The following is a 26,854-nucleotide window of genomic DNA, read 5'->3' as shown; positions in this document are numbered from 1 at the left end:
CCTTCATTCAAACTAGATGCCTGGCACTGGAGAAGCTGGGATTAACAAGATAACCAGGGCCCTGCTCTCATGGGCCCTGGGAGGGTGGAGTAAACAGCTGCTTAGAAAATAGTGTTATCAAACCCAAGCTAGAGCAGCCGGCCAGGACAATCAATTAAACTTGGTTGCCCTGAGGAAGAATCAGTGAAGATGAAACCTGAAAGGTGAGGAATAGTTAGCTAGAGGAACAGGGGTTCAAGAACCCGCCCAGCAAAGCAAGAACTGTAAGTCAAGTCCTGGAGATGAGAGAGAGCCAGGCTCCTGCAGGGAACTGAAAGTAGCACAGAATGGCTAGACTGAGGAGCCAAGGGGAAAGTGGGTGGAAGTAGGGTGCTATAAGACTAGAGAAATGAGTAGGGGGACCATCATATCAGACCCTGGGAGGAAAGATTTTAAGCAGAAAGACACTGGGTGCACTTGGCTTCCTGTTTCTTCTCTGTGTCTCTAAATAAGGACACTTATAACTAAGCTCATATCAGCCAAACAAGTCAGAAAGACTATATCCCTGAAACCAGATCTGTTGCAGCACTTGCTGCACAGTCCATACGTAGTCTCTCAGTGCATAAAACAGGGCGGAAAGGGAAAGCTGGACTTTCTGTTGTCCAGAAAGGGTCAGGACTCTCGCAGGACATTTCTAAACAAAGGCCAGCTGGTTTGAATTTGGTGTGCCAACCCCAAACCGAGTTGGGACCATGTGGCTTCTGGCTTCCTGACGACAGCTCTGCACAGTGCTAATTAGCATGCGTTGTCACTCCTGCCATCCCACCCTCCCAGCCAGGGCCAGAGCCTCACCCATCCTGGGGGAAACACAAGGCCCCAAAGAGACAGGATGTTTTAGTTTGAGGCCTGGGAGCGGGACTCACAGGCACCTCGTCGCTTCCTCAAAGCTAGGGAGACCCATCTGGGACACTGCTCTAGAGAGGCTCCTAGGTAGCCCTTCTTGCAGCCATAGTGGGAGGGACAGGCTTTAAAGGAGATTGCTGGAGGCAGAGAGGGTGCCACACCCTTAGTTATCATCTCCCCATGCTTAGCAGCTGCAGTGAATATTTAAATGAGAAAGCAAACATTTCATCTCCTCTTTAGTAGGCAAAGCTTGAGCTCTAAGTGAAGGGTCTTAGAGAGGCAAACATGACACAGAGGACAAGGGAAGAGGGTTGTTACCATGTTGGTAAGAGGAGGAGACAGACTGATGGTTCTGGAACCCTTCCAAGTATGGAGATGAGTGGTTTGCAGTAAAGAACCATTTCTCTGTTTGGACTCTTGTGCCAAGTATGCAATAAAGACGACATGTCTTAGGAGTTACTCTTAGTTGTCTGTGTCTGTATTTTCAAATCTAATCCTCAATGCCAACAACAAGATGCCCTGATTTAAGTTTTCCAAAACAGAGCTAAAAGAAGGAAGGGGATTAATAGAAGGAAGAGGATGGGAGAGATGGATCATTAGTATAGAGCGAGCGTAGGATGGAAAAACAATCTCACCTTTGAAAGGGGATTGAGCTAAGAGATCATCCTTACTTGGCATCACTTTTCATAGTCAAAGTTCTGAAAGGTTATAGAAAGCTGACTTCTCAGAGCACAGACCCATAGCCAACCATTTACCTGACACTTCCACAGGAATGGCTAACAGAATTATCAAACAAACTTGTGCAAAGCCAACTCCTGATTTCCCTCTCCAAACCCATTCCTCCTCCAGGCTTCCCCATGTCAGCAAATGGCACCACTGTCCAGTTAGGCAAAAAACGTAAGAATTATCCTTTGTAAACAACATTACGTCATGCTCCACCTCTCTATCTAATCCACCAGCTTGTTCTACTAGCCCTACCTCCGAACTATAGGAAAAATCCACTTTCCCGTCTTCACTGCTGCCACCCTAGTCCAAGACTCTATCATCTCTCACAGAAGGTATGGCAACAGCCTGCCCACAAATCTTCTTTCATTACCTATGCTTCTCACAGCAGCCAGAACTTCTAAAAACATAAAACAGATCATCTCTTCCCTGCTTAAAACCTTACAGTAGTGATATTTAGAGTTAGAATAAAATCCTAACTTTTTACCGTTGCCTCCAAGACCCTTCCTCAGCTGGCCTTCCCTCCCTGCATCCTCTTCAATTCCCTGCCTTGCTCCTTGCTTTAGCTCAGGGGCTTTTTTCCTCCTCCTCTCACCTGTGAAGTTCACTTCCCCTCCCCCACCTCCACGCGGGGCCTTTGCACTTGCTGCCTGGAACACCCTTTTCCCAGTTTTCCCTTGACTGGTTCCTTTTTATCAATCAGGGCTCAGCTCAGAGAGACTTTCCTGGGCCACCCTGTGTCAAGTTCACTCCCTCTCACATCGCCCTGCTACAATTTCTTTAGAAGATTCCTCCCGTTTATCTTCTTCTCTTTCAGTGGAATGTAGTTCCATGAGAGCAAGGCCAGATGCTCATCTTGTCCAGAGCTTCATCCCAGTTGCCAAGCACACAGGTATGCGGGAGCCGTTAGGAACTCCTGGACATTCACGGGGGTCTTGTGCCCAGTGCCGTCCTACAGATGGACCTTGCATTTCCACACCTGAGCCTCCCAACAACCTAACTCGAGTTTTTATTTTATAGGAGAGGAAACAGAAGCCCAGAGCGTTCAGTAATTTGTCCCAGATCGATTTGAATCCATGTTCATCTTGTCCCAAAGCCTTTGGTCTTAACTACTAAGGCCCTTACTCTTCCAGTGAGGGGAAAGGGCAGACGTGGCTACTGAGAGCTGCTGTCCCAGGAGGGTCTCTAAAGGGCTGTTTGTGTCTCTACAGCTGGAAAAGGTTGAGGAGAGGTGGGGAGATATGTTTGTCCTCTGAGATTCCTGGCAAATGCTCAATAATTAACACCAAAGGTCTACTGAAAACCCAGTGCAGAGTTCTAACTTATTTGTCAATATATATAGATCATGGATGCAGATGCATAAAAGGTAAGAAAAGCTGAAATTATCAAAATACTATTAATAACGTACACTGCAAAATTTATACAAATTTGGTCATCTAACCCCAATCCATTAAAATTTAAAACCTTTTTGAAAGAGTCTTTTTTATTTTAAATGTTTTAATATAGGTTTCAGATAACAAATGTACCTTTTGATGGATAATAGGAAGTCAATAAGGGCTGGAATCTTTGGCTGTAACCATAGCTGCTTCCCTTGTTTTCCCTCTGTATTCTCTGAGCTGGCTGCTTTCCCTCCCTCACCCCCCCCCTCTTTTTTTTTTTTTTTTTTAAATTCTAGCTCTTGAATGAATGTTTATTCTCTTCTTTAATGTGCTTTTATGGACTTCATATATCATGTAAGAAAACAGAATCAGCAATCATTTGGTAATTACCAGGGAGTAATTAATGCTGAAATTAGCCACCTATTACAGATGGTCTGCTCATTTTTCTACATAACATCAATTTATTTACCTTATTCCCTTGCAGAGCTCCTTCTGTGAACTCTGGGTTACAACTACTCAGTGTGATAAACCACATGCAGCCTCATGCTTTATATTTCTAAGATTTTACCACTCTTACTTCAATATTTCTTAAGAGTTCCTTGTCTAGCAGCTGCCTCAGCACTGGATGCTCTTTTGGCATATCATTTAGTACCCTGCTTTGCAATAGCATCAGATCAGTTGGCTCCCGGAATCTGCTCCTCAGTGGACAGACCCTCATTGTCTACCTTACATGACAAGGTCCTCACTCCATGTCTGTGTGATGGGCATTGCTTCCTTCTAGTCTCTTTGAAGACCCATTCCCCAATTAAATAAGTTAGCCTCAAAACAATAAAGCTGCCGTTCACATTCCTGTCTTTCTGTGTCAATGATGTGGGAATAGGAAAGGAGAGGAAACAGATTCATGGGGGAAGTGAAGTCTATGGGGCAACCTGGGTTGTATTCTCTACGGAACAACAGTATTCTTGAAAGACCCTCAATATTCTATTTTCATCTTCCTCCTCATCATCAACATCACACATTAGGGTAAACAAAAATTATTTCTGTAGAATCATTTACAATTTAAAAACAGCTTTCTACCACCACATCTCATTTGGCCTTCACAAAGAACAAGCAAGAGGCCTATCGGGTGCTGAGAGCTGGAGGGCACATATCCAAAGAGTTGGAAGGAGCCGACCCCAGAGAGTGTGGCCACCAGGACAGAGAGCCCAGCAGCCTGGGTGGGCAAGTGCCCACCTGGGGAACAGGTCCCTGAATGAAGCCATTCAGCCCAAGCCTCAACTTAGGAACAAGCCTTTTCCTTTGTGAATAATAATTTTAGCTTCTAATTTCATATTTTAAAAATAAGGCAAAGAACTTTGGAGGCCCTGCCCTGATGAAGATGGCAGAGTCAGATGCTTCAGGGCTCCGTCCCCCTACCAGAAGCTTTGAACAACGAGCTAGAACTACAGAGACCATCTTTCTCAAAGCTCCAGAAAACAATTTAAAGACTGCAGTAAGAGGGTGAGTGATGAGTCAAGAAATAGGCTACTTAAAAAGTGGTAGGATCTCGAGGTACACACACTGGCCCCTACCACATCCCTCACTGGCTCAGCTATGCTTACAGTGTGGATCCCTGGTCCTGATTCCAGAGGGAGCAGAGAAACCCCCATGCACACACAGGGAGCATGTATGTCTGGCCCAATCTGTCTGGTGGTGGCTTGAGGGACTCAGTGTTCCAGAACTTGCCCTGTGTGTAGAAGGAAGCTCATAGAACTCCCCTACAGAATGCTATGGGAGAGTAGTCAGGTCTTGTGGCCTGGGGCAAGGGACTGCTGGCTTTGGAACATATAGTGCAGTACCTGGGACAGTGAGGAAACAGTTTCCTAGGGAGGAGGGGGCATTCAGAACTGTGTAAATGGGGGAATTCCTGGGGCTATGAGCTCTCCTCCAAGACAAGTTGCCTGTGCAGAAAGGAGCAGGGAGGCCCCTATGCTTTGGCCTGGAGCTATTCTCTAAACTCATTGTATGGATAATCCCTGAAGGACAGAGCTTGTTCAGTCAATCTGCAGAAACTGGGAAAGATATTTCCTGTCCTTCCTTCTTCCCTCCCTCCCTCCCTCCTTTGTCATTGTTGCTGTTAGCTCCTGGCATTCAAGGAAAGCTCTGTCATAACCTAACCGGATGCAAGCTTAAGGATGCCTCAGAGTCTAAATTCCAGCAATAACACTTTAAATATAAAAATGTCCAGGTTCCAGGAAAGGTTACCAAACACACAAAGAAACACAGAAAAAGCAGACTATTAAAACCTTAGCATCAATCAAGAGAATCACACTTGGAACATACCAGACAAAGACTTAAAAAAAAATGATCAAAGAGCTAAAAGAAAACAGGAAAGTGATAGATGAACACAAAGAGACTATCAATAGAGAAATGGAAATTATGAAAAAGAACCAACAGAGCTGAAGACCATAATGACGCAATTAAGAATTCCTTAGAGGGGTTCAACTGCCAGAGGAGCTGGCAGAAAAAAGAATCAGAGAACTTGAAGATAAGACCATTGAAATCATCCAGTTTGAGGAGCAGTAGGAAGAAAGAAGAAAAGTGATCAGAACCTAAGGAACCTGTGGCTCACTATCATGCATAGCAATATACGCAGTGTAGGAGTCCCAAAAGGAGGAGAAAAAAGCAGCAGAGAGAATATTCAAAGAAATAATGGCTGAAAACTTCACAGATTTAACAAAAGATAGGAATATATACACCTAAGATGCTCAAGGAACTCCAAACAGGATAAAATCAAACAGACTCATGCTGCAGTATATTATAATAAAACTGTTAAATGCCAAAGATAAAGAGAGAATTCTAAAAGCTGCAAGAGAGAAGTAACATGTCACCTAAAGGGGGCCTCAATAAGATTAAGTGCTGATTTCTCATCGGAAATCATGGAGGCAAGAAGGCAGTGAGATGAAATATTTAAAGTGCTGAGAACAAAAAATTACCAACGAAGAATCCATATCTGGAAAAACTGTCTTTTAAAAATGAGGGAAAGATTAAGAAATTTCCAGAAAATCAAAGCTAGTGGTTTGTTGCCACTAGACGGGCCCTACAGGAGATGTGAAAGAGTTTTGCAGGTTGAAAGGAAAGGATTATAGACAATAGATCAAAGCTGAATAATGAAATAAAGATTTCTAATGAGGGTAGCAGCATAGGTAAATATAAATGCCAGTACTATTGTATTTTTGGTTTGTAACTCCACTTATTACTCCCTATAGGATCTAAAAGGCAAATGCATAAAATATAATGATAAATCAATGGTTATGGACTCATAATTATAAACATGTAATTTGTGAAAAGAATTACATAAAGATGGATGGATGAAGGGGTCTAGGAACATAGTTTGTGTTTGTCTATTGAAATTAAGTTGGTATCAAGGCAAATGTGATTGTTAGAGATCTAAGCTGTTAAATTTAAGCCCCATGGCAACTACTAAGAAAATATCAGAGAATATGCAAGCTCATAGAGACAGAAATTAGACTACACGTTGTCAGGGACAGAGGGCAGGGGAAATAGGGAGATAATGCATAATGGGTGCAGGGTTTCTGTTTCAGGGGAAGGGAAATTTTGATGGCATTGCAATATTCTGAATGTGATTAATCCTACTGAATGGTATGCTTCGGAGTGTTTGAGATGGGAAAGTTTATGTTTTATATAAGTTCCCACAACTAAAAAAAAAAAAAAAAAAAGGAAGAGCAATAAGTGATAAAATAACAAATGTAATACATGGTCCTGGATGGGATCTAATAAGGGAGGAGAAAAGGCTCCAAAGGACATTATTGGAACATATAAAAAAATTGGAATACTGATTGTAAGCTTTATATCAACATTAAGTTTTTTAATACTTAAGGTAGTTATATAAGTGAATATCCTTGTTCACAGGAAATGTACATAGCAGTATTAAACATGATGCATACAACTTATACCCAGCTGTTCAGAAAATGGACTAAGATAGACATATAGACAGACAGACAGATAGAATAGATAGATAGATAGATAGATAGACAGACAGACAGATATAGATAGACATGGCAAATGTGGCAAAATGTTAAAATTGATGGATCTGGGTATCTGGGGGGTAGGGTATGTTGGAGTTTTCTGGATGGTTGTTGTATTAATTTTTGTAATTTTTCTGTAAGTTTGAAAGCAGTTAAAAAAAAAAAGTTTTAAAAAATAAGGCAAAGAGGAAAAGAAAATCTAACAGCACATGCTGTGGAGCTAGGAATGCTGGCTTGTACCTGCAGTTCTGCCCTTGAGCTCTACCCTCATGCCCCAATGTAGTCTCGAGCTGGCCTCATCTCCTCTCAGAGCCTTAACCTCCCCACCCATAAAATGTCAGGAACTGGACAATATGGTTATGCGAGCTAAGGCAGTTCCACGTGGGTTCTGGAACACATAGCTTGGATATAAATCTCACTCCAGCCTTTATTAGCCATGGCACATTAGAGTCCTTTCTGACTTATTAGTCTTCTTTTTCTAGGTTATCTCAAATTATGAGAGACGTACAATAGTCCTCTCCGAGACATGACTTTCTCCGCCCCGCCCCGCCCCCAGCCCCAGATTCTGGTGAAGAGTTCAGGTTCTGGCTTTAGATCAACTGGGTATGAATTCTGCAACCTTCTAGCTGGTGAACCCGTGACAAGGTGCTACTCACTCTGGACCTCAGTTTCCTCCTCCATAAAGAAAGATAATTATCAAACATATACCCAAAGCTTTTATGAGGATCAAAAGAGATAATACACACAGAGTACTTAGCACCCTGCCTGGAACTTAGTAAGCAGTTAGTCATCGTTAATTGCTATTGACTACTACATCATCATCATCACCATCTTTATCACCATTATACTTGCCACGCATTTTCTCCTGTTCTATGGACTCTACACAGAGAATTCTATACAATGGTTGTTGAATAACTGCCATTTTTGCTCTCATCCACCTGTTCTGAAATAGCAAAAAGTTTTAATTGCCAATTTTCCTCTACCCCCACCTAAAATCATGCTGGTCTCATAAAACTGAACCTATCTTTTATTGGGGGAGTGGGGGAGGAACATGGCACTTGGTAAAGTATAGCGAGGTTAAGAATTTTTTCAGTAGGAAATTTGGGAAGTCTGGGCTTTAAAGGAATGTGGGGTCAGGCTATCAATTCTCTTTCAAATAAGGAACAAATGATGATTAAACTATCAGAAAGGGACAATTTAAGCAGACAACCAAGAGAGACCCATGTGGCGTTCCCATTCTACCTAACGATGACTGATGGTTGAGAACCCAAACACTGAGGTCCTTCTTTATTTGCACAGCTGCAAAACTCTCCATCCACTGTGATTTTTGAAGGAGAATCAGCCAGGGCTTGTTTAACATCTTGGCACACTGAACATTAGAGAAGCTTGTCATGGCTTTACGGAGTATCTGCGCTAGTCGGCCTCTCTTTTGTGTTTTCTCAGTTCACTTGTTTATCCAATAGTGTGAACAGAGAACTGTAAATTCCACAAGCCATTCTACAGTGGCAATGATTGCTTTAATGTATTTAAAATGGCTTGCTGCTTTGCCTCATTAGGGTTGGTTCCCTCAAGAAATGATCTAGTTATGCAAAAAATGAAACAAATGAATGAATGAATGCCAGGTTTGTCTGGATTTTGCTGGTAGATAGAAGGAAGCAGAGAACTCCTGCAATGGTATAAATGTCTCCAGATATCCATTCATAGGGGAAAGTTTCTGAGGTCTATTGGCTGAGAACTGTCTCTATGACTACCAGGCAAGAAGTTCTGCAAGTCCTCAGCCACTAACCCAGGGATGATGCATTGGCCCTGTCAACTCTTCCTCCTTCCCAAGGTCATTCTGTGGCCAGGCCTGGTCATCAGCCAACGGGCTCCTTCTTGGGTTCCCTTTGGGTCTACTCTGGTCCCTGAATGTTAATGCTTCATTTCACTGAGGAACTTAGCTGAGTTGGGGCTAAAATATGTAAGGGGAAGGGAGGCTCTGGACCTCATACTACTTGAGAAGAAAAATGCTGTGCTGTGGCCATTCTATAACCATATGAGACTGTAAACAATGATGTAATTAATAACCATAGAAGAATACTTGCTCACTGATGTTACATGGTCTAAAACCCCATAACTGATGCAACATGAAGCCAATGTTTACATGGGCACAGAAGGCTGGAACCTAACTTTTCAATGGCAACTGCTACTTTGAAGGATGGCAAACAATGACATTTTATTCCCAAGGCCCTTTATAAGAAAAGCAGGGAAGGAAATGACTGGATTTGGGCAGGAAGAAAAGGTGAATCACTGTGGAATCCAACAGCCTGTCCAACTAAGCAGCTACTCTTACCTCCTTGGATTTTCCAAGTTGCTGTACTCAGAACTTCTAAATCTAAACAGCTATATTGGCTATATTTTATAGCCAGGCCCTAAAATATTGAGTTGACTAAATTGTCTTCAAAATGATACTTAAGAGATTCTTATAAACAATGACTAAAACTAAATTATGGTGTAATATTAGTTGATTAAGACAAGACTTCAATTTGAGTAATTTTCATCATCTGGACACAGACAGTGGTAAAAACAATAACCATGACTAAATGCACACTAGCTGATGGGAAGAATTGCAATGTGATGTGGCAGAAATAACAGCAAAAGAAAAAAAAATTAGAAAGGAACTTTTTTTCTCCAAGACCACAGAATAAAGGAAAAAACGGGGAAACTGTAGTTCACTCAAGTTTTTCAAATGCCAACAAAATTCCAAAACTTATTTCAAGGATGGGCTCTTAAGACAGAAGAATTCTGCAATGCACTTAGCCCCCTTCTCCTCATGCCCACCCCTCTCCTAGATACCTCCCCCCCGAAATGCAGCCAAACGCATTACTCTGAGACAAGCAGAATTAATGATACTTTTTAGTGAGGCAGGCCAGTGAGCAAATGAAAATAATTGTAGAATGTGTTATTTTAGAGCTTCAGGGAGATTTTAAAAACCTTCCCTGTAGCCCTTCATTTTTAAACGAAGAAACAGAGACTTTCTTAAAAGACTGTTCCAGTATAATAAGATAATTTAGGGCAGTGCCAAGCAAAAGGAAAAGATGGGTAGTCTTTTATTTGCCTGGACACATACCTGTTCTCTGAGAACTTCCACACCTACCCACCCACTCATCTTCCCACAGTGCCGAGCCTTAGTAGAGCACCTGTTTTTTCTCCTTGGACTTACTCTTGCCCACACTCAGTGAAACAGGGCTAGAGACCTGGCTCAAGATGTAGCTGGCCATGCTCATCTTTTTTTGGGGGGTGGGGTAAGGGGTTGAAATCTGAATTTAGAGTTACTGGTTGGTCTCAAATAGAGAAGATATAAGCTGGCCTCTGTCCAAAATATGGGAAAAGTAACTCTCTGTCCATGTGGAAGGATGGGTGTGCCTGCTGTGTACACACGCCATAGCCGTGAAGGTCTGCCTGCAGAGAGAAAGAATGAAGTGGAAATGTAGAAAGAAACCATGTGCTTCCCTTCCTACCCTGGGTTCTGAGTCACTGCCCTCTCTTTCCAAAAACACTTTTCTTTTTAATTTCAGGGAGCAACCTTGATTGCTTGCAACCAAAATATTTTTGTCTGAAGCTACCAAAACTGGTACTGAGACCATCAGGGAGTCCTCTTTTCTCTTCTGAAATAAAAACACTGGAACTTTTATAAAGGATGGTTTAGGAAGAAATCCATCAATATCAATGTACTGTGCAATGGTATATATCAATTTAATGTGCATCAGGACATAACTTCCTCTATTCATATTTACAGTTAATTTACTCAATTTTCAAACGTCAATGGTGTACCCACCCCAGAGAAGGTATCAGGCTGGGCTTTGTTGGAGCACTCAAGATGCACTCAGGGTCAGAGGCTGCTCTCATGGAATGTGTAGCCTCAGAGTGGAGATAAGACACCTTTGCAGATCAATATAATACATGGTAATAATATGGGGCATTTATGTGCCAGGCACTGAACTACCAGTTTTACCTGCACAGCCTCATTTCATGCTCATAATAACTGTGGAGCAAATATCATCACTGCCCTTGTTTTCCAGGTGACATATTCAGACCTAGATAGGTTTGGTAACTTTTACATGGTTGGTGAGTAGGGGAGCCTGGATTTGAACTCAGGGAGTCTGGGTTAATAGCACGGATTCTACCAATTATTGCCTTCTATGCTTTACTTTCTTGGCTGTGTGTAAAATAAAAAGAAGTCCTTGGCAGACTGCAGACCCCTGTTATTTTTCTCCCTGTGCCTGCCCCCAAACATTTGTTTCTGACACACAACCGGGAATCAAATAAATGCAGATTTATTTGAATTTTCTAAATTTGAAATGAAATAATAGTTTGTATAGTCTGTAAGTTTTCTATGTCAACCAAAAATGTAGATAATAGGTTATTTTAATCCAGCATTTTCCAAAGTGAGTTCCATAGAACAATTTGCCAACAAGATGCTCCACAGAAAGACTTTCATGGTCAACATTCAAAATGAACATGAGCATAATAAACTTATAGTAAAGACATATGTTTCATTTTGTTTAAATCAGCCTTATCCAAAATATTAGATTTCATGAAGTATTTATTAAACTATTAATTTAAAACAGCTAGCATTTATTTAACACTTCCTATATCACAGCACTGAACCAGGACATCTAACATGCACTATCTCATTCAACTTTCTATTTAGTAAGAATCAAAGGAAGAACTATTATCATCACCCCCATGTTAAGTGACAACTGGAACACTGAGGCACGTCAATGTTAGCTAACTGAATTAGTCATATAGGTTAAGTTACGCTGTGGAAACACATCAAGCTGGAAATCTCAGTGGCTTAACACAAAGCTTTACTTATCACATACACTATAGATCTAGCGTGAGTGGGCAGATGGTGGGGGTGGAGGGCAGGGCTAGTGACAGGTGTCTGCTCCAGGTAAGCACTCGGGGAGTCAGGCTGATGAAGGCTGCCACATCTCATGGCCATGCCAACTGGAACACACAGCTTCAGAGTTCACTCGAGCTGGAGAAGAGAGTATGGACACTGCCACACCAGCCCAGACATGATCCAGGCTTGAGGCCCCACCTAACTGCAAGGGGGTTAGGAATGGTGGGAAAGCACAGAGATATGTGGTACACAGTAAACGTCTCTGTCATAGTAATTCTCCCAATATCACTCAGCTACTGAGCAGCAGCGATGACAGCACTGACCTCTCCACTGGACTATTTACTCAAAACGTATAAGTGTACTTTGGGAGAAGCTGCTACAGTCTATCAAAAATCATCTGGAAACACCCAGATCTTCTCTCGGAATTTATATATAGCCTTCTATTGGAATGCCTCACTTTCTCACGACTGTCCCCATTTCTGCCAAGCACATGGTGGAGACCCACCTTTGTTGGCACAGGCCATCCACTTGAGGTTGTCTGCAAAAGCAGCCTCTCTTCCAATGAGATACGTGAAGATGCGAACCTGCAAGAAAGACGAGCACACGGGTCAGTGATACTCATCCTGCGCAGACCACAAGCACATGTGGCTTACCTCTTTCATGTGCCGTGCTTCCCATCTGTAGGAACATATTTAAGACATTTGAAGTACAGTCAGCTAGAAATATATTCAAAACTGGGGGCCTTTGATCTTTTAAACCATATGGCACGGCAGTGGTTGTTTTTCGGTGTGCAACTCACGACAGAGGAGAAGAACTTAAAAAGAGAGACTGGCAGCATCCCGAGCCTGGGCTGGCTCTACACGTGTGGACAAGGATCCTCCAAGCCTGGACACAATCCGTAACTATAGCCCTCATTCACACAGGAAATACAGACTGTGCTCTTCTTGGGAATAAAAGAGTCACTGAAGACCCTCACGATTTCCCCAATGGTGAGGACAGGCTGCAGACATTCTCTTACCATCTGTGGTGTCTGGTGTGATTGTAGGAGGTAATTACAACAAGAGGCACAGCCTGTGGCCGGGAGACCAACAGGGACTCTCCCTAGTCCTCCTAAGATCTGGGCATCCTCAAGAGCAGAGAACACACATAAAACCTTCGCTCCCTCATTTTCCACTGCTCTCTCAACTCTCAAGAGGCTAAGACTTTTTGAAATGAAGCACAACAGGGCCCATCTCCCAAAGTAGTATTTAAAGGCAAGATGGAAGAAAGATAAGGCATTAAAAGAGTTAAAATTCCTGAATTCAAATTTAAAATAACATTACACCGACTAACAAAACTCTTTCGATAGCCCTTTGGCCACCATTTTGTGACTGGGTTAAATGAAGACATTATTAGATGAATGATCCTTGGCATATATTATCAGAGGCTTTACTGACTGCTGTCCTCCAAGCTCATCCACATTGGGTCAGGTATGCCATGTTTTTCTCTAGTGGCACCTCCTACTGCTCCTTCAGAACCTTTCCCACAATTGTAGTCAACTTGCGTGATTAGGTCTGTGAGGTGCTCCTCTCTACTAGACTGTCCACCTGAGGAAGGAAAGGAAGGGATGTGTCTCTTTCACCTGTGTGTATCCAGTTGGATCCCAGAATTGGGGCCATTACAACTCAGTGCATGAATGGATAAAAATATACAAATGCTAACATCTGTCTGTAAAAATAGTTGATTTCAATTATGAATATCTGCTTATCCTCTTATCTATAACTTGCAAGCTAGTTTTTAGGTGATGATTTATTTCCAACTTAAAGACATGCTTAAATGTACGTTATCATTATGTAACTTTAGTCTGTCCTCATTTGTGCTCAGTAAGGCAGTAATTTCCTTCAGATCACAGCTCCAGCAAGGGGGTTTCTTGGGTGGATGGGCAGGTATAGAGGCCTTTGGCTATCTTCATTCCCCCAGCTCTTTTACACACCATGCCTTCTAGACTCACCTTGGCAGGAAGGATGTGCTTTTCAAAATTTAGAAGATTCTGGCTCTTCTGGAACAAGCCATCCCCAGGTGGTCAAAGATGGTTACCACTTACCCCTGCTGCTTCCCACAGTCATTCTTCTCTGCCTGGCCATTGTAGGCATTTAGCTGAGGAACTCTGATACAGGGGAAACTGAGGCCCTTCTCCTTGCTTAGTTTCATCACGGCCTCATCTCATGAGAAAGGTTTTCTGAGGCCTCAGGAAAGCACCAGGGTCTCTTCCTGAGCCCCTGGAGAAGCTGCTTCTGTCAAGACAGGAAAGCCCAAGCAGCTCCAATGCCCAGAGCCGGTGTCCATGGGGGCTGCAGCTGGAATCACACTACCAGACCTGTGCGTTCTGCACAGATCTTTGCCTTTAATTTCAAACTTAAGCTATTTTAAGGGAAATACACTAGATTGTTAAAATCGTGCATCCCCACTGGCTGTTGGCCCAGCAGAAGTCATAAGAGATTACTTCCAGAAAATAAAGCTGTAAGTCTAACTTTTTGGAAAAGACCAACATAAGGCCGCCCATTTGTTTTTGAGTATAAACTGAGTTCTCTCTCAGAGGCAGGGTTACAAACCAGAACAATGCTGTGAAGCATTGGCAAAACTTGTACAGTTCCTGGTTTTAAAAGATGGCAACCCATTTGGAAAACCCGTAGGACTGTGTCAAACTTTCAGACCAGACGTGATTGCTGAAGAATAACCGTGCTAACAACCACCACAATAATGAAAACCAGCGCCGTGACCCCTTACCCCACTCCCGCTACCCTGACTGTAAGCACCGCCGTGGCTTCTACAATCAGCACCACCCCCCCTTGGGTCAGGTGCTTTGCTAAGGGATTTATAGGCATTATATCTGTCTGTTGCTTTGTATTTTATTTTACTGCTTATGAAAGAAAATCAGAATCATATTAAATATTTCCACTTGGCTTCCAGAGGACTAGCCTCCGTATCTGACTAAAAATGGCATGGAAATGGCTTACTGCATCTCTTCCTATAAAATAAACATAATCAAATGCTACTGGGTTCACTCCCTGAATTTCTTACAATAATGCCTTTCAACTGGCTATAGAAAAAGGTATTTTACTCTGAAGAATGAAATATTTTTGAGAGCAATTTAACATTACCCATAACATTTTATACTTGTGTTTTTGTTTCGTTTTGTTTTGTTGATGCAGGAATTTTACCTCAAGGCATTTGTCTTGCAGCCAGGATAACAAATGAAATGCCTGCAGAGGCCAAGCAGGTAACAAAGATGACCAGAAGTAGCAGGAATGTGGGGACTGTAGAGTGCATGCCTTCTAGAAGCCCTAAAATTCAGTTTGATATTTTCACAAATATACAATGATAAGAGTACAAAGATGTTTCCTCTAGCACTATTTGTAATCGTCAAAAACCATTAAATTCTAAGTCTCTCCTGATAGCTGATTGGCTAATATATTTATGGTACATTCATAAAGTGGAATACTATGTACTTATATACTAATGTAAAAAGACATCCATTATAAAGTGGTAAAGGGGAAAAGCAAGTTGGGGGTTATTTTATAGTATAGAATCCTATTTCTTTAAAAAGGGACTTCATAAACTTCTATATCATTTGAATGTTTTTAAAATGAGTAAGTATTGTATTGCTTTACTAATGAAAGGTCATTTAAAGGAGAATAAAGTGATGACACAACTACCTCCTCAACAATTCTTTAAGGACATAGGAAAAATATACTTAGCAGTGAAAATCAAACAGAAGAGAAAATATGTGGAAATTAAGTCCCAGCCTTACATATTCTAGGGAGGATGGCCTCACTTTACTGCACATTTAATTGAGTACAAAATCTCTATGAGTTTCTGTGTAATTTTTCTGTAAACCTACAACTGCTTTAAAAATAAAGTCTATTAAAAAATAAAAATAAATAAAAAAATCTCTGTGAGTAATGAAGTCAAACTGTTCCTCATTCTAGCATTAATTGATTCTTTAAACTGATGGATTCTGTTTCTAACAATTGGAGGTTTCTTCTCTGAACAGCAGCTTCAAACAAACTTTCCTCATTTTTCCTTGAGCCTGACTCCTTTCTGATGTGGCAAGGAGCATTAGTAGAATCGGGATCTGGGGTAGTCCTCAGAGCCCAGGGCCCAGCCCAATCAAGGGCAGGATCCACAGCGCAGTTCAGAGCAGGCCGACCACTGGGATACACTAAAGCATCACAGGAAGCCAGGCCTTTGCACTCAGCAACCCCAGGCAGAGAAGCCACTGCTTTCATTAATGCAGCAGAAAGGCAGGCTTAAAAAAAAAAAAAAAAATGCCTGCACCAACCTATTAGTTCATCTAATTTGGATGGTCTTTAAACAAACCCAATTAAGCATAATATAATGTTAGAACAAGGACATTTTGAAGTTTAAAGTCACTTAATCTACAAAATTCCCCAGATGAAACAAAAACTCAACCCCGTTTTTCTAAAGAAACAGATTGTGCCTCCTACTCGTGAAGATGCAATTCCCATCAGAAACTTGGAGGGGCACTGCATCATTCCTCTCAACCATGGGTGTATACAGTTAGTTTGAATTTGCAAAGATAATGGTTCAAATTATCTCTTCTCCGCAGCCATTAAAATAGGGGAAGGGAAGTAGCTGCTGGTGGTGCCATAATGGGCTAATTGCACAGCCAGAAAATAGGCTGCTACTGCCCGAATGCTCTCCTTTCAAAAATGAAGGTGAGTCCTCCATGCCCAAGAGGCATTTTGAGATAGTCCAAGAGCAGCAGTTCATCATCTGTTCTGTCACAAGTAACTTCTGAGCACCAGCTGCATGCCAAAGATGGTTCTTGCTGCTGAAGATACCATGGAGAACGAAACAAATTCACTGTCCTAAGAGGGTTTCCAGTTTCTTAAGAGTGAAACAGTCAATAAGTGATAACTTTACATAGGTTTATTTATTTGCTATACTAGAGGCAATGAAGAAAATAAATCAGATGAAGGTGATGGAGAGTGATGCAGGCTGGTATTTTGGAAAAGGAGGAAGGGAAGGCCTCCCTGATGAGGTGATATTGGAGCAGGAATCTGGACGAAATGGCAGGTGAGCCATATGGCTACCGAGGAAGTGTTCCAGGTGAAAAGAACAGAGGGTGTCGAGTCCCTGAGTTAGGGATGCTTCAGGGATAGTGAAGAAGCCAGGGTGGATGGAGCAGTCAGTGAGGAATGGAGGCAAGAGGTGAACTTGGAGAGACGAGGGGCACCAGATCCTGGGGGCCTTGCGAGCCACTGCTGGAGTGGGTCCCTCCTCGCAGCAAGAGCAGACGCCACAAGACGGACCAAGTAGAAGCCTGACATGAGCTGACATAGGCATTTGGGCTGCAGGGTGCGCAATCTGGCTGCCCATTTGGTTCTCCCGTGGAGCTGTTACAATTCTGAATGCCCAGGTCCCATCCAAGAACCACTGGATGAGAATTTCTGGAAGCAAGATCCAACCTTTAATCGACCCATGGAGATTCTAAGGTACAACCAAGTTTGAGAACCACAGTCTTGTCAAGTGATAAGGGTACAAACAGAGACCAAGTAGGAGGCCACTGTGATGTTCCAAGTGAGAGACAACCCTGATTATTGCCAGGGTGGTGAGGGTTCTCAGATTTTGCTGGACATCAGGATCACCAGAGGCCTTGAATCACATGTTAAAACCCAGAGCCCTGGTGCCTACCCTCAGACTAAGCAGGCCCAGGAATCTGCATTTTTTAAAAAGTTCTCATGGTAGGTCCAACACATGGTTCAAAAACATCACTTTGAAAAATACCAACAAGAAGATGAATCCAGAGGAAAGGGAAATGTGAGTGGGGATTAAAAAATCTTTGGAGCCATTTCTAAGAAAGCTGTTTCTATAGATTGCTAGGTGTTGAGGCCAATGTTCAAGGTGTTTACAAACCGCCCCCCTCCCCCAAAAAAAACAGAACTGGATCAAGATGACATTTTTAAAGAAGTCTGTGTCAACACAAAAAGGCAGGAGTGTCAGACACCAGTGAGACATGGAAAACAAGACAGTCAACTACACTTTCTTCTTTCCCCAAGAAATGGCAGATCTGTATTCGGCTGTCTATAGCTGCGGAGCTGTGCATTCACACCTGAAGCCTTACTCCTTAAGATTACAATAACCCACTCTTGGTCCCAGATCCAGAGGAAAGGGCTGGAAACAGGGCATTTAGGAACCTTCAAATAAACAGCTCAACTTTTAGAGAAAAAGAAGGCAATCTTTAATTAAAAAAACAAACATGTAACTACAAATCCAGTATTTCCACCTTTAAAAGCATGCAAACTATGTGGATTACATGTGTAAATAACACTTGCTAAAAGAATAATTACAGTGTACCCATGCGTGCCCACATCCGCAGGTTCTAAATTTTAATTTAACTAAGAGACAGTCCATGCTGCAAGTAGGTACGAAGAATCAACTTTGTGTTTTCTCACTTGCTCATGTCCCTCCACGCTTACTGCCCAATTCAATTATTTGCTGAAATACCGCCAAGATTTTTCAAAATGAAGCATGACTTTAGGTTTTAGAAAGAGGTCTTCTGATGTCTTTATGTTTTAAAGTCAATTGGATGCTACTGAATAGGTTCTTAATCTGTATCTCTACAAAATATATTCCTAAGCAACTTTCCTTGTTATAATACTTGCTCATTTCTATAATTTCTGGTGCAGGGAAGCATCCTTGAATAAAACCTTTAATCTAATCAGGAAAAGAGGGCTGAAAGCTAATTATTCATGAAAATGCTTCATAAATCACTGCCAATATTTATCATCATGAAAATGCAAGAATAGAGATGGGCTTAGAGAAGGTTGACTCCACTGGAAACAGTTACATCAAGCAGGCTGATTTAATCTAGATGCCATTATACTCATAATAAAAGAAGCAGCATCCTTATTCAGAAGGACAAGAGGCAAATAAGGTACCACTACCCTGAGCAGCAATAAAATGGGATAAATTGAATTAAATTACAAAAGTAATAAAATTTCAACAAATCAATATCATAGATCATGAAAAATGAACTGTCATTTTGGAGACACTCTAAGAAACTGTATAATCTCCTTCCTTCCAAGCACAACCACTGATACCTTGTGTGTGGTATTGAAAATAAACAAATTCAGAAAAATAGCCATTTGTAATCCTCTGGCCAGGGGGATGGAAGCCCAGATTTATGGCCACTTGTTTTGTCAAGGCAAAGGAGAAAGGTATCTCTGGGTCAAATGGAGACTCTGGTTTGGGGTAGCACAGTGGAATAAGAGGTGCTTATACACCACTTAATGGAGCAGTAAGATATCAAGCTGCAAACATCCTTAAAGATGGGTGGCACACTATAATGAACTATCCAGCTCTACCCACTTCATTCAGCAGAAAGGGCCAGGAATCAGGAGACCTGGGTTACAAGTGGGTCTAGCTCTACACTCTCAGGCTTGGTGACCCTCAGTGAGTCATTTACACCCTCTGAGCTGTAGGTCACCAAGCTGTAAAATGTGGATCATCTACCAGCTCCTCACTGGGGTTGTGAGCAATAGTAAATGAGGTAATGGACAAGAGAACAGGCCAGAAGCAATGAATTCCAGTCAATTAGGGTTGCATCCCCACTTGTGTTTCACACAGTGTGCTGTTTAACCACACATTTAAGGTAAAGTAAATCAAACAAAGTGAGCCAAGGAAAGCCAAATCTTCTATCCATAGACAACCTTGCCAGAGGTTTGGCTGAAGGGGAAATTAATTCTTGTGGGTGAAGAAGGGGATTCTTCCTACAGGAGGGTGTCATTGAGCCATCATACATGTTTGTCTTTACCAAGGATAATGGGGCTGACAGTTCTTAATAGAGGAACACTTGAGGTGTAAGATTACAATTTCTAGTAACCTTTATAAGCTGCAAAATCACTGGGAATTTGACAGAAGCAATAGACCTTCTCCCTGCAAAAATGTCCAAGACTGTACACTCAGAATTTCAGACTTGAATTCATTGGGTTTGCTGGTAATATCCTCCACCCACATGCAGACCTGAACTCCCTAGGAATTTATGAATCTCGGTGAATAACTCCTCTCTTGTATTCTGGACCTTAAATTCTTCAAAAACAAATCGTGTCCTTTGGACAATCAAGATGTGATCTCCCATCTTAAGTGCTTGACAAGATGAGAGAAAAGACATTTGTTCATTTATATGCCTTTTATTTGATGATATAGTGAAGACCAGAAACTGCCATCTGTGATCAGATCCTGAAAAGTCACAAAAGGAGTGAATCCCCAGCACTGAGATTCAAGGAGATGTCAGGACCCCTGATACAGAACAGAATCACTGTATACCTTGGGTTTTTATGATGCAGGTCACATTACACAGCCTATGAAGGCAGACCATATTTAAAGCACCAGGAATGGAATGGACAGACAGACAGACAGGGCTCCTGTCATATTCCTTTTTTGAATTCATAGAATTCAGTACAATGCATGACATAGAGTCAGTACTCAAACGCCTGTTGATTAGCAAATACCATAAAAATACTTTGTAACAGGCCCGTCTCTGAGCTTCACACTCTGGCCACCAGCCCAGCCTAGGACAGATTTGTATGGCTGGGAGGATATTGCTCTCCTTCCTTCTCAGGCAACAGGAGATCAAGGGCTCACAGTTATTTGTTCACATGCTTGTCCCTTCCTCCGAAAAGGCTTACAGATTCAACACCATGAACAAAAAGGTCCTGACCTATAAACTCGTATATGTAAAGCCTTCAAATTAAGAAAAACAGTCGGACTGAAAAGCCTACTTACATAAAAGAGAGACTAATTGTTCCACAAATTGGGATAGGATAGTTCTTTTAATGAAACATCATGGGATTATGTTGCTCCATGGCTTAGAACTCTCCAATGTCTTCCTATTGCACTTGGAACATAAGCCAAACTTCTGATGTGATTAAACAGGCTAAGGTGCCCTGGAAGATCCAGAAACATGACAAACTCCTCTGGCTTTAGGGTCTTCACATTCCCCTTTCCCTCACCCCCCACTTTGCTTTGGCTACCCCCCTCTCATCCCAGGTACCCTCATCCTCATCACCCTGTTTGTCTCTTTCAGGACTCAGTACAGCTTGCAGCTATCTTAATGATTTGTTTGTTTACTTTGTTACGTCCATTTCTCTCTCCAAACAGAAATATAAATAAGGGCAGAGACCATGTCTCTCTTGCTCCCTTATATCTATCTCAGTCCCATGACAGGTGTTATATAACTATTAATGAAATATCTGAACTAAGCACTGAATTTTCTTGTGAGTTTTCAGACAGCCAGGGCAAAATGGGTTACACAGTTCTCATGGTTGGGCAGTATGTTTTAGGAGGACTTTATCAGGGGCTCTCTGTGAAGGATATGATCAGGAACAACCTTATCAGGGAGTCTGAAGAAGGGTGGGCACTGCTGGTCCACTGATGCATCTGAATATGGCAAAGCCCTACACCCCTTGCCCCAAGACGAAAGTCATGAACTGTCCATTCAGCACCGACTCCCGGCAGCACCAGAGCACTTTCATATATGATGACATCTAAGAGAATCACATGAACTTATCAGAAAGCCTCCGACTTTCTCTTTGGAAGTTCCATCTTTCCCTTGGTGCTCTGCTTCAAAAAGAATTGTCTAAAGCAAGAGTAGACAATTTTTTTTTCTTAAAGGACAAACAGTAAATATATTAGGCTTTGCAGGCCATACAGCTAATGTCACTACTTAACTCTGCTGTTGTAGCACAGAAGCAGCTACAGACCCTAAATGAACAAGTGAGCATAGATGCTTTCCAATAACACCTCATTTGTGGACACTGAATTTCATACAACTTTTATGTGTCACAAACTATTCTTTTGATTTTTGTTCAACCACTTAAAACCGTAAAAGCCATTCTCAGCTCACAAACCATACAAAAATGTTCAACTGGCTGGATTTGGCCAGTAAGCCATAGTTTGCCGATCCCCAGTCCAACCTGAGAGAGGAAAAAACAAAAAATAAAAAAAACTCACATAGAAATGCAGTGGGCTACTATTACAAGCTTGGGTTGGTAGCCTGGAAAAGCACAAGGGCCCCCCACCCCCACCCCAGTGCATTCAGGGATGCTTAGGGAGGAGCTGGCTCCCATGTTCAGCTGCAGATGACATTCAGCTGTGTCTAGCACATGCAAGCAGAAGTATCTTTACAGAACATGAGTCAATGGAGCCTCTTAAATCACCAACCACAAGAAGTATTCTTCCTCTTAACAAGCTTTTGCTGAGAGACTACTGTGGGCCAGCATGGGACTGGTGACAGGGGACTGTGGTCCGATATGAATTTGACCCATATAAATGGGCTAATGTTGGCTCAACAGGGTTATTGTGAGGGCAGAATGAGGCAACCGTGTCCAACTCAATGAATATGATTTATCCACCTTCTCTCCATTGCTTTTCACAGAATTAGAAAGTCAAAAGAAGTCTGCATGGGACCTACTTGAATTTATCTGAGCTAGAGTGCATTCCTTCATTACTAACTTCATTTTAAAGAAAAGATTTTTCTGTTTTTCCAGACTTACCTGTTATCAATCAGCTTGCTTTATATTCCCTATACTCAGCTCCTTTGGCTTCTTTTTACACTGAAGCTTGATAATAAAATATGAAGAAATGGAGGTATGGAAAGGCCTGGTCTTTGCTATTACAGCTTCATATTCTGGGACCAGAAAAAATGGTGCCTTATTCAACGCTTCCCACAGGTTGGTGATCAATTTTATAATATATTTCTTCCTAGGTGTCTGCCCCTTGATTCTAGATGCAAGCCGTACAAGGATCAAAGCCAACTGTATTTTAAATAACGGCCTGATTCAGGAGTTAGCTGGCAGGGACAAGATCACATCTTGAAATCGTGATATGATGCTTGTTATTACAAGTATGCTTGCAGAGAAAGGCTTTCCTTTCCCCCTATATTTGTGACAGGGGACAGATGGCATAATTTCACAGAAAACAGGGATGACTAGGTAGACAGGCTAGCAGGACACAGGGGTTACAAGACAGGGTTGGGAATTAGACATACCTGTTTTAGAATCTGAACCTTCCCCAAATGAGCTGTGAGCACTTGGGTGAGTTACTCGAGCTTTCTAAGCCTCATTTTCTTTCCTTTTTAATTAGTTAACGTAATAGTACCCACCTCACAGGCTTGCTGTTAAATGGAAAAAAAATGAAGTAAAATGGTGAGGACTAGGGGAATTTGTGTTGTTAAAGAAAGGGAGTATTTTTAAGAGGAGACCACCAAAGATGCCCCTTGCTTGGACCTTACAGAGATAAAAAGACCCGACTAAGGCCTGCCACTGTGGACCTTAGAGAAAAGTTCCTTCTTGCCCCTGGTTCATCTCTCTGCTTCTCACTACTGCTGGATTGGTGAGACCCCAACAGCCCAGATCAGAGTACAGAAGGGACTAGGACCCACTTGGCTTTGGGCACAAATTGGCCAAAGCCCCTCAGTAAGAGGCAGTATCCAATAGTGTAGAGACCCCCGTTCATGTCCTGCCCTGGTAACATCAGCACAGCAGCAGTTAAAGGTCGAGAGTTTAGGAGTTGGGAATCCTGCCCAAATCATCGGCAAACTCATTAAAACCAACAGCTGCTGTGAATTCTAAGATGGTACAGCTGCTTTTTCCCAAGGTTCTTTCCACTTCTGTTTTCCCAACCAAACCTCCCTATCACTAAGAATTGGTCCAAAATAGCAGTTTCTGTTGTTGCCTCATCTACTGCCTTCTGGGATTTACTGTCAGTAAGAAAAGTCAAGGTCTTGTCAGACAAATGCAAGGATATTGTTGTGGACAGTGTTCACTCCATTTTACCAGCAACTCTCCTAGAGGCAGGCAGGTAGGGACATGACTCCTAGGGATAGCAGGTGTATCAGGATGACCTGTGGGGTTTAGGCCATTGATATACTATCTGCACACCAACCCCTATACTCCCAAGGCACCCAATTCCCTCTATGGGATACCCACACTGTAGAGAACCATTATTTTTGACATCAGTGAGTGGTAGCCTCAGATTGAACAGGGCAGGGAAGAAAAGGAAGCTTCCATGGGGAGAACAGTAGGGTCCTTAACTTCTTTTTGAGAAATCACAAGGGAAATTTTCTTTCATGTCTTTAGTCAGTACGAAGCATACTTTATCCTAAGCAGTTGTTGTGTTTTAATCTTAACAGACTGTGAGTCTTGCAGCTGCCTAAGTTACGCTCTTGGTGTTTATTTCTTGAAGGCTTTGAGACAAATTTGGGCTCCCCCAGATTGTAAGAGAATCTCTGCTAGGTATTCTGTGGGTCTCTTTATACTCCTGCCTCTGGTGTCCTTTTTCCTTCCTATCAATCTCTAATTGTGTTATATTTTTGTTTCCTATCAATCCACCCTCCCACCTATCCTTCCACCCATGAAGTATTAACTGAGCACCTGCTAGACACCAAATGCCCCACTTGATGCTGGAGATACATGGGGAGGAAAAGTCCATATGGTCTCTGCCTTCCTGGAAGTTTTAAGCTCTTTAAATACTTTTTGTGGAGACAGGAAGGCAAGGAGAAATAGCAAAATAAATATAAGCAGGAGAAGGTTCTGCCATTCTGGTCTTAGCTCCTCCTGACTTTTCAAAATACCTTGGTTGAAGATCCCCCTCAAATTCTTTATATTATCTCCGTCCCAACTTTGTGATCTGCAAGAGGCCACATCTCCATTTTCTCTCTTTGCCTAAGGGGCCTTTGGTCAAGCCCTAAAGAGCCTACTCTCCTTCCAGGACTGCACTTATCCTTCCAACAGCTTGGTTTCCCCCGCATAGGACACATGCAACCTTGAGCTCGAGGGCCCCAGTCACAGCTGATAAGGAGGATTACACAATTGCAGTCATCATGTTCTTCTCTAAGCTGTGGACACTGGTTAAGATGAATATTTGAGGCCAAAAGAATCATTTCTAATCCCTCTCTTAACTCTTTGTTCCTGGAAATGAACCATCAGACACACTCCACGTTCTCTTTTGTTTTCACCCAAGTCTCACATGTAAAAGAAAACAAAAGTTGAGTGGTATTGCTCACGCAAATAAGCTGATGAAAAAGGCATTATGGTAGACATTGGCTGAGGAAGATGGGTTCATGTAGAATAGTGGATCATCCCTGCTCTCATGAAGCTTTCCGTCTAGAGGAGAAGATAAGCTATCAGCCCACTAGAAGAATGCATATGGAATGTGCAGGGATGGTGGAAAGGAGTACTCTGGGAGGCAGCAGACAAATCAGTCAAATGTAAGCCAAGAAGAGCGATGTATTTTAACAGAAAAGCAAACATGAACTAGAAATAAATCTCACAGTCTCATGAGAGAGTCTCCTGTTTTCTTAGCTTCATATTTTGTTTGCTGTTTTTCTGGGTGAGGATTTTTCATGGGCCTCAAGAGAAGAAAAAGAGAGATACTATGCACTGGAACTGAGCTGACGTTTTAAAAACAGGCTTCCCCCAGGTGGGAGCCATGAGAGTGGTCAAAACTGATGGATCTAGAGGTTGCAGGAATTCTGCAATTTTCCATCTTAAACATGACTTTCTGGGACCTTGGTGCTTTTTCTCCAGGGGTAAATTTAAGGACATGTCTCTGGCACTCTACTCCACTGAAGGGAGGGGCCAGAATTGCTCCTCCTTTAATTCCGTTCCCTAAGGGTTTCCTGCAAGACATTTGGTGCATTTAGAGTTATTTTATTTTTCTGTCACTTGGGCTTTGTCTCTTCCCTCCTTACAGTAGACCCTAAGCTTCACGAAGGAGGTACAATGTCAGTAATGTTCGTTATTGTTTCCCCAATTCCTAATCCAGCTCCTAACCCACAGCAGATACCCCCAAATATTTGGCAGATAAAGGAATTAATGTTGCAGGCAATTAAAAGGTATAAACACAGGTTAACTGAGAATAATTCATAATGACATGTGGAGTAGGAACAAGCTAAAAGAAGTAGAGGGATTAAATGTCTAAACTATTAAAACTAAGGAGGTTGAGCATTTGCCATGTGCCAGGAACGATGGACACATGCAGAGAGGTGGGCACTATTGCTATTGTTATTTAACAGATGAGCAGACTAAGGCCTAGAAAGGGTAGGAACATTTCCCTGGTCACAGAGAAGGTAAGTGACAGATATCAGACCCTTTTAAGGCATGTGGGGCTCCACAGCTCATTTTCTTAAAAGCTACACTATGACTTGAAAATACTACTGTATAGGACAGGGACCTGAACTAGCAGAGCAAGGAAAATATAACAAAATCATTATTAATACAGATACAACTTAAAATTAAACTAAGAGTTTTGTTTTGTTTGTTTGGTTGGTTGGTTGGTTTTTTGCTATCAAATTGAAAATGACTTTTTAGTGGCAACAAGGGTATTGGAAATAGCCTTTCTCAACCATTAATGGTAGGGATATAAATTCGTGTAAACTTTCTGAAAATAACTTTGCCATAACTATTAAAAATGTAAAATGTGCTTAATCTTTGACACAGTTATTCCCCTTCAAGGAAATCAACCCAAGAAAATAATTGCACAGTGAAACAAAGATTTAGCTTAATGGATATATATATATATCAGCTGTATTCATACTGGAGAAAAAAATTATAGTAACTTAAATGTGGCCCCCAAAGGGGATTAAATTATAGTACATTCATTCAGTGAACTTTCATGAAGCCACTACAAATAATAGAACAGTTGATCACTTAATGACTTGGAAAGACATCAGTAAATCAGCAAAATAGTTTTTAAAATGCCATGCACAGTCTGATCCCATTTATTAAAAAATAAAAATGTATATGAATAGACAAATAATGGAAAGATACATGCAAAAAGTGTTTAATGTGATGATCCCTGAGCAGTTGGATAATAGTTGTTATTTACTTCTTTCCAGTTACCTGCTTTTCTACAAATTTTCTACAGTGAACAAATATTACTTTTGTGAT

The 26,854-nt window shown here is 41.8% G+C and overlaps 1 protein-coding gene across 7 annotated transcripts in view; it reads right to left on the bottom strand.

Annotated features, from left to right (window-relative positions):
* Positions 1-26,854, bottom strand: part of CACNA2D3 (calcium voltage-gated channel auxiliary subunit alpha2delta 3) — a 1,184,653-nt gene that overhangs the window by 336,519 nt on the left and 821,280 nt on the right. For all 7 annotated transcript variants that reach the window (XR_005210766.1, XM_037798412.1, XM_037798419.1 and 4 more), the window contains one exon: positions 12,406-12,484. Coding sequence is in view for 6 of the 7 variants with exons in the window: in XM_037798412.1 (XP_037654340.1) it covers positions 12,406-12,484 (79 nt within the window). In the remaining variant the exon portion in view is untranslated. The remainder of the gene's footprint in view (positions 1-12,405; positions 12,485-26,854) is intronic.

This window comes from Choloepus didactylus, chromosome 1 (assembly GCF_015220235.1).
Source record: "Choloepus didactylus isolate mChoDid1 chromosome 1, mChoDid1.pri, whole genome shotgun sequence".
In the NCBI taxonomy this organism is placed as follows: domain Eukaryota; kingdom Metazoa; phylum Chordata; class Mammalia; order Pilosa; family Megalonychidae; genus Choloepus; species Choloepus didactylus.
Note: the sequence above shows the minus strand (reverse complement) of the source record. Positions and strands in the feature narration are given on the sequence as shown.